Here is a 9,277-nt window from a genome sequence, read left to right on the forward strand (position 1 = left end):
GAACTTTTCTACATATTTTATTGCCAGCTTAGCTAGGTAGTCCGCCGTAATACTCACTGAGGGGAGATCAAATCATCCCGTAACTGGGCAAAGGATCCTTTTTCACCGAGAAAAATCAGCAATTTAAAAACATCCGGCACGCGGGGTCAGGTGATGATTGATAGATAGATAGATATACATTGATATATAAGAAGTAGTCGGATTAATTATTGAGCATGCCCCCTACGAATAGAACTGAGTCTTAAATACTATAGACATAACGACATTCCCTCGCACTATTGAGTGAACCCTACGACAGGAGACTGCGGAAGAACACTGGTAAGCTTAAGTATGAGATTCATTTTACCATAACAAGGACAATTCGATATATCAACGACCGGTTGGCATCAGTTTCTCACTTTTTTATATTCTTTTATTGTTACCCTATCATTAAACACGTAGTTGTAAATTAAGAGTTTTTCGGTTTTGCATGGTTGAAGGTGTTATTTTGTTTTGAAAATTCACTACTTCTCTTTTTGCTAAGTGTCACATGCTGAGCATAATCAGCGGAAAGGGAAGAAAACTTGGGAATTACTGACGAAAAAGACAGTAATTCGAGCAAAAATTTAAAAAAATCGCAATTTTAGACACCTTTTGCTTACTGTGAGTGTTTGCTACGCACTGGAAACGAGCAATATGATTTTTCTGTTGAGGGTCATCAAACACTGTACGCTGAATCAAGATAGCTCACCTAAGATCGATCACAACGTTTTAATCGTTTCTCTGGCATAAAATTCAAGGGAAAGTTGCTTTCATAAGCGTTAAAAAATTCCCCTTTCGACGGAACAGTTAAGAAGCCAGCCATGCCTTTTTCCGACCAGTTTCGATGCATTAAGGCCAAGCAAGTGCAAAGATAAGATACTCTTTCGTTCACCGTTCGACTAAAGAACAGTCAGATTCACCATCTATGTGGCGTGTGGCGTGTGGCGTGCTGAGTAAAGAACGCTGAGTCAGCGTTCGAGTTGGACTTTGAGTTGAGTCAATTATCAAATGATTCAATTTAAACACAAGTCAATTATTCAGCTCTTTCCTCAAGTAAATGATAAATTTGTGCAATAAATATTCCTCACTTAACAAAAAAAGAGAAATCTTTACGAGCACTGATCAAGAAACCGAGTTCGGAAACAGAAAAAACTTATCTCAGGTTCGAAAACAAAAGTAATATCGCAAAATGAAACAAATCTGACCAGTGAGAAACGGTAGAACATTTGATCCTGATAATAGATATCCTCAAGAGAAAACGAGGGATATTATTTTTTTGTGGTATTCTCTGATACAAAAACAGCTCGAAGTTAAAAAATGATTTAAGATTTAGGAAGTAGAAGATTCACTGCCATAAGACCTGGATCAAGTTTAAGACAGCGGAGAAGTTTAAATGTACATGCCTTCATTCCGCGATCCACCGGGAGTGGAAAAAAAAATTCTGAAAACGAAAAGCCGTTAGACTTCTCGAAACAACTCTTCGCCGTGAAAATGCGAAGAGAGGGTAACTACTATTTGAGAAGTAAAATTTCAAAAGAACAAAGTCGGCTCTAAAACTGAAATGAACCTGAAACGAAAACCTTTTGCGACGCAATATCGCCCACCAATGTTCAACTTAAGGAAACCAATATTTATGTGCATAAAGAAAATCACCCTCTCTGTGACACGGAGTAATTAAAATTTTATCCCTCCCAAAGGAGAAGAAACTTCTCCAAAGAAAGGAGCCATAAGCGGCAGAGTTTCGGATTTCCGTCGCCGTTTGATGCTCTCAAACTAATTTGGAAAACGCGTTGGTAAACTAACTTGCAAATATTTACCAATTATTCGAGTTGTGTGTTTGTTGAGTTCGACAAATCATACAGAAAGTGTCGCACTGTGCTCAAATGGATAATTTCAAGAGAGTAGTAAGCTATGATTAACTGAAGAGATTCTCAAATGCTCATTTATCGGAACGAACTTTGACGTTTAAGGGGGACACAAGCTTCAAACAAAAGATATCCGAGAAGAGGAATCGAAACTTAAGACTGTCGTATTTCGAGGTGCGATGCTGTACCACTTGAGATACTGAAAACTCGTTGGTTCTAAAAGTAGAATAAGGGTTTTTTAATTGCCCCGTTCGAGTTGCAAAGAGCCGTCTAAATGAGCTGTTCTGAAAAAATCCTAACAGGAAGCGAAACTCTTTCGTATGTCAGTAAGATGATTATAAGTTCTTCCGCTCGTGTTTTACGCCTAAGCAGTCCTTTTTTTTTTTTTTTTTCCTATCTTACATAATTCAGTTCTGAGAGGTTCTTCCCCGACAGCTGTCACTTTTTAGATACTACCTTCAAGCCTGCAAAGCCGTTTTCTGATAACAAGGAATTTTCTTGAAACAGCTGGGTAGCTCTCTTATCTTTCTTTTTGAAAGTGAAATTTAGAATTTTCCGTTGCGGAAAGACTTGCTTGTTTAGCAATATTAGCCTTGAAATATATTTAGTACTAATTAAAAACCGATGCTACTTGGATATAAAGGAGTAGGAGTATTGTCGCTCAATTTAGCAGACAATCCGTCTGTGTCAAATGCGTAGGCGTATTAACAATTCTAGTTCGAACTGACGTAAAAATTATCCGGTTTTTAAGGAAATGCTTACAAGCTATTATTTATCTGAAAAATTCCGCTGTAAATATGAAGCGGTAAATTCATCGCAGGTGATTCTCCTACACTTCAGGGGCGCTACAGTTGTGTTCAGAGGTTCGCAGAATTGTACAAATGAAGCCGTTCCGTACTTCAGCTTCCTCAAACAGAGGACAAACAATTGCAATCCATCAACATCAGATGAATTAGCGTGGCTCTTGTTGACAGCTAGAGTAATTTTACCTTTTGAAATACGAAATTGTTTTTTTTGTCAATAACCTTAACTGAGATAATGTTCTAATCTCCTTCCAAACAAGATGAGTTTACATTTAAAAAAAGGAAGTTCCTCCTTTCAAATAAGTTTCTCGCCGATACCAAGGGTAAATATTTAGGCCTCTGACTGAAAGATACGGAACCTTCTGAAGCTTCGCAAACGATGTAGCGTTTATTTTGAATTCTGGAAAAAACTCTGCCGGATGATTTGAATAGGGTGGCGAAGGAGTCACATGCTGTCGTCTAGAAAAATGAAGTTCATTCATGTTTCAGTTTCTATAATTAGCAATCCGTGCCAATTTTGACCATTACAACCCATTCTTATTCCTTGTTGGTTTATTTTTTCCGCGTTTGTATTTTCGTATCTAAAAAGATTAAAATTAATTTTGTCGTCTCCAGCAAGTTCAAAATAGTTTTTCCACGGCGGCAAAAAATTTTACTCAAGTTGGTCTCTTCCAATATAAAATCCGTAGCCTGATCTCGCCTATCGTCAATCAAGCTAGCTTATGATGTTTGGAGCGCCTGCCTTTCGTCATTCGCTCTGACGAAGGGCAAACGCTTGAAACTTTAGCTTAAAAAACCCTCAGTCACGCCGGCCAATTTATATTATCAACTCAGTTGATAAAACCAGGTTTTTTTGTAAAAACCTCCCACCAACGCAGCACCACAGTTTCCTTAGAACAGAACTTACAGTCCCCTCTCCCTCGTTTTTGTCAGGCGTATTCGCACTATTCAACAATTTGACGTTGTCAGCTGTGACAAACGAAGTTAAAGCTTCACTTTGAGTTAAAACATTTTGTACTCCAAAGATTCAAATATCAGTTGTCTGCGCTGTTAACGATACATTCTTATTATTTACGACTTGAGAATTTGCTGTGAAATCAAACCATATCCCTCGTTTGATACTTCTCTGTATCTTTCCCACCATTTACCTGAAAAAAATTCGACATCATCAATAGAAATCATCAGGGGAAAAATCTCTAATCAACTCTGAAGGTGAAAGGGTCAAGAACATTTCCCATAGTGCACGCCAAAAATATCAATTCTATCAACTGGTAACAGCGTCGCTGAGTGTTGTGTGGGAGAATTTCATGCTGCATCGACGAGTTACTCCACACGACACGATACGTACATCAAAAATGGAGCAAAGAAAAATTACAAGTTGACATATGTCCGTACCATCAGAAAGTTACCCATTTACAGAACGCCCTTCTTTTGCACCCAATTCTTTATTTTGTTGACAACATTATGGTGCAGTGCTAATTAAGTCATGTTATCTTTCTCAGATCATTTTACAAGATGTTGATAAAGTAAAATGTTCTCCTGGGTCATGGAAACGCAAAATAATGTAAAGCATTCGCAACGGCTAATCAGGATAAAAGAAGATATCAAAAATGAAAAAGAGTACTTTTATCTCTCATTGTTTCTTTCTGATAAATCGTCGTAGAATGTCGTAAGCGCGGGAAATCGCGGGTTAATAGGTCGTGACTGATTTTTGTTTTTCATATGATTGGTTGAAAGGATGGCGTGACTTTTCTAGACCAGTCACAGAGCGGAGTCAAAAGGCAAAAGCAGTAAAGTCCCAGATTTCTTTTGACACTCGATCGAAGATTGTTTATCAACGATCGATTATGGAACACACCCAAATAAGTTCTGATAATGAAAATTGGAACAAGTACAATAACGGATGGAAAAGAGAACTTTTAAGCTTCCTTGAAAGCGTTGCAAAGAAGAAGTGGGCAGTTTTCTTCTTTAAAAAAATTCGTCTTAAATAAATGTAGTGATATGTAGGTGTTTTCAAAAATATCCTATTTAGCTAATCGTATTCCTTGTTGGGATAAACCATTGTCTCAAAGCATAACATACAACTGGCAGATTTTAAAATTTTTCAGAATGTCAAATGTCTCAGAAGTTAAGGCGAATCTTCGCTCAAGCTTAGGAACCATGTTACATTTCTCGCTGCTTTCGTGGATAAAAAATACTGTAACCGTTGTTAAATTTGTTTAAAAATGGAACTCACATAGAGACCCGACAGGAAACATTAACAATCAAAACACAATTACATTCACGAACAAAGAGAGACACTTGTTTTTGTTTTATGATAATGTTTTAAAAATTATAGTCCAGAAAACATCATCACCAAAAAATGGATTTCAGTTTTTACTTCAAAGTTCCCATTTATATTCTTAAAAAGCTAAGGAGATCGTAAGATAACCTTGGTAAGGTTCTAAAACAGGAAAACTTTTTCTGTTGCTATATCAAAATTAGAAGCCTGGTAATTTGTGGTGAAACGCTTTGTTAGACTTCTCCGTGGGTCTTCTGGAATCGTGCAGATTCTTACCGGGTTTCTCTTTGCATAAAAGAAAAAAGGTTAAACATATGCAAATGAGTTATTTCCTCAAAGTTTACTTCGCTTTAACGTATTTTGTACAAAACCGATTTTCCAGTTGACTGCCCTGTCACGTGACATTATCGAAGAGAGTTAATGATACGCGAAATTCACGCCTGAAAATCTCGAACCAGTCCTTTCCGGCTTTAACTGCAATGAACGTTACGAGAAAAATTATATATTTTTTTTCAAGTAAGTCGGTGTAGTTCTGTTTAAATCAGATTGGAAATCATATTAGCTTATGACTTTCTCAAAAGGCTTATCTGGTGCTATGATGCTTTATTAAAATGATAAAAGACAGGCACTTTCTGGAAGATATCAATCAAATTTCAAGCGGAATCTCGAAACTTTACATGAAACATGGCACCTTGTTCAATTTCCGAAGTGTATATGGCTCTAAGCACAAAAAAAACACGTCTTTGTGTGCTTCCTTTAAACGTATCTAAGCAGCAGTTAAAAGGTTGAATTTGTATCATAATGAAACAGCAAATTCAATCTACTTATCCAGGCTACAGAATCAGACACAATAGTTGTTTCCGATAGCCTCAAAACATGCTCTTCGGTGTGTTGTGACTTAAAAAAAGTAAGATGTATCAGAAATGTCTCCTCTCATTTTGACGTTCGTGTTATTGCTGCAGAATCAGTTTGAAAGTAAGATATATCGTTCTCTGTCATTCATGTTCCCTTTTTGATTTTTTAGTTCACTTGGCCGTTTAATGAAAATAAACACGCTTTGAGGTTGTGTTTTAATCAAAAGAGAATTTACTCATAACGGACTAGCGAAAAGAACAATGAATTCTATTTATTTCTGTACCTCATTACTCATGCAGATATATGCTTCTTTTTCAAAAACGGAACTCTCTTTTTTGAGAAAGGACACATATTTTAAAATCATTAACATCTTTTAAAACGCAGTTTCGTCTCACTGTAACGAGTTATTTAAATTGACGCTGTGTCGTCAAAAGAAGGTTGCATGTTTTTGTAGGGATAATCTGTGAAATTCGTTCACCAAATCAGCTGCAAAGGTGTCACATTGAAACTCTTACGTTCAACCTTATCTTTCAGCTACATGTGGCCCATTGTTTCGATGTAGTTTTCACATAATCGCCAGATGGCAGCTAATAAAATTAGCTTTTCGAAAACCACAACATCATTGGTTATTCACGCTATCTGCGAGGAAAACCCACTCGGAGTTGAGCTGTGTAAGTTGGAACAGTGGGTGTGGAAAGCCCAGTGAGGCTCTTCCAAGATTGGTAGCCGTATATTTGCTTCTTTTCGAGTCGAATTCGTTAATTTCTGAGCTTTTCATACGCACAATACTTCACGAAGGATCGATCATTAATATGGTAAAACACACACGACTCTGACACGTCTAATTCTTGTAGGATCCACAATCAGGCATGAATTAAGAGATGACAACAGGCGTTACTCTTGAATAAGACCCAACGTGTAAAGAGTTAGAAAATCATTAGTATGTCACCAATGAACCACTAATTAGAGACGTGAGTCTGTAATCACTCATGGAGTCTGCTTGTGCCGTCAGAGTATTGTATGAAATTTCTATAATCAATTACCCCGGCGCCAGGTGCAATTCACAAATGTTACTGGGTATGCCTCCTGGGCCAAGTTCTACCTTTGTCCAACCTTAAAAGCTTCGTACCAACAGCTATTGTCTGTTAACCACTGGGAGAACGTCACGAGAAAGCCGTTTTTCGACGGATTGTGAACCGCAGAAAGAGAAAAAAACACTAACCCTTTACCGATTTATGAAAAGAAGCTGGGATTCTTGCGCATGCGCATAAATTAGTTAAGACACCGTTGATCGTCAGAGTGTTTACACTTTTAGAGAAAGAAGATTTGCCAAGGCATCTAAAGGTGAAGTGATTTTCACCAAGGGTGTCTCTACTAAATATTTTTCAAACCGTTATCCGATCGTCAAGGCCCCGCTCAGTCTGACCTTTTCAAACATGCAAATTTCAACCAACGGGGTAATTTTGCAAAATTAGACGAAATTGACGGTCGTAGCTTGAGTGTACGGTTTCCAATTATTACCAGAAACGGGATAGTTTCCAAGAGAAAGGATGTCATAAAAGCATGTTTTTGATATGACACTCCTCGGTTTCATCTTGGGGAAGCGCTATTGAGGATCAAACGCAGCTAATTTTGGCTTTGTTGGTTAGCTTGTTAGCAGAACGGTGTTTTTTAAAGAGCCCATCGATCTTTGTTATCTAACGTGCAGAATTAATGATTAGATAGCACGTGCTTTATTTAACAAGAATTTGCATTGTGAATACCATTATGTGCTTGATTTACTTGTCTTTAAATTCGTGAAACGATGAGTACGGATTTATTTTTTTCCCGAGGCGTGCCTAGTCCAAGTCTTTGTTTACCTGTATTTCTCTTTGTGACCACGTGCGAATTACAAATCCTACAAAACTGGCCTGGCGTTTAAGAGTTTAAAGTTAAACACAGCCAGCCTTCGAAAGCGCAAGAACACCTTAACATACCAACCGCACAATAATTTGCGCCTTGGTTCAGCATAAACAGGTAAGAGGGCGTTTATCTGCGTAAATTACATCTAGACTTTAGAAAAAAATATTAACAGGTAAGGTTTGATAAATTAATTACTGCGGGTACTTTTTGATCATTTCACGTCTGCAAGAACCTGTTATTAAGTTTTACTTTCCATAGGAATCGCACAACGCTTGAAAAAAAATAATAATAACCAAATCATGGCTGAAACGCTCGTTAAATTTATTCGCAACCTAGCTCTGACTTTTTGTTTATTTATCATAAAAGTATATCATGTCTTTTCTTTCAGGTTGCTTCAGAGATATTTCTTGGCAATGAGCGCTCAGGAATCAAGAAGGGGTCTTTTTCAAAGCCAATCGCAAGGAAAGAAATTTAGCTCCATAACCTCCAAGAGTTTTATGAAGCAAAGTGGAGGAAAGCACACAAATGGGAAATCGTTGGGCGTGCAGCTGGAAGATAAAAACTCCAAACTGTTGACAAATGCCATACAAAGTGATTCAAGGGGAACAAAATGGGCAAAAACTCATGGCAATGAATGGCAAGCAAAGCGGAGGACGCGTCCGAGTGGGGTTAGAACAACAAGACAAATCAGGCGAAACGAGAGAGAAAGAGGGAGGAAAGCAAGATTAAACGCGGCCTTTCAAGTCCTTCGTTCAGTTGTACCAAGTAACGTGAATTCTTCTGGAGGAGTCAGCGAACGAAAGATGACTCAAGTTGAAATCCTACGTCTGGCTAAAAATTATATTTCGAACCTTACGGAACTACTCGACAAAATCAAAGAAGAAGAGAAGTACTCTCTTCGAGCTTTCAATGCTTAAATACTTTTATTGTTATCGTGATGAGATTCCTCCCGTCACTTTGGTAATTTTGGTTTTTAAAACTACGTGAATGCAACGAAAAGCCAGCGATTAGAAATTTAGAAATACAAAATGCTGAAGCAAAAACACCTCTGGTTAATTTGAAGTTCACCGAACAACTGCAACGAGAACCCCTTGAGACTTCACTCTCGGCAATCTAATTAGCATGTTGCAATGTGACAGTTGTATCCCCTTTTTGTTAAGTGACAATGAGATGATATTGTTTTAGAGTGTTTTCTCGCAGAAAATAAAGCTGTGAAAATTTCCCGATTCGGGGACTTAAACGCTGTACGAGCAAGTGCTTTTTTTACACATTGTATTATATATTGCAAACAACAACAAAAAAATAACCTGCCAAAATGAACTTGCAAAATATTACACGCGAAACGGTAAAAGTGCCACACAGGATTGTATTCGTCCTTGTCTGGTGAATATGAGTAAACACTTCATAATAAAGTCAAATGGTTGACAATGCGTTTAAAGGACTTGTACAATCTCCTTTTGTTTAACCACGAACTAACGAAATTAACTTAAGAAACAAGAAAAGAACTGCTCTGCGGAAGAGAATCGCACGCTTCGTTGGGAAGAGCTTCG

General features: G+C 37.6%; 1 protein-coding gene across 1 annotated transcript; it reads left to right on the plus strand.

The window, feature by feature from the left end:
• Window positions 1-289: 289 nt before the first annotated feature.
• Window positions 290-8,742, plus strand: LOC131783046 (protein dimmed; the record flags this gene model as incomplete). The annotated part of the gene is made up of 2 exons (XM_059099800.2): window positions 290-318; window positions 8,116-8,742. Coding segments are annotated over 2 exons (558 nt in total), but the record flags the coding sequence as incomplete, so codon positions are not given.
• Between the last annotated feature and the right edge of the window lie 535 nt (window positions 8,743-9,277).

This window comes from Pocillopora verrucosa, chromosome 5, assembly GCF_036669915.1.
Source record: "Pocillopora verrucosa isolate sample1 chromosome 5, ASM3666991v2, whole genome shotgun sequence".
NCBI classification, from domain to species: Eukaryota; Metazoa; Cnidaria; class Anthozoa; order Scleractinia; family Pocilloporidae; genus Pocillopora; species Pocillopora verrucosa.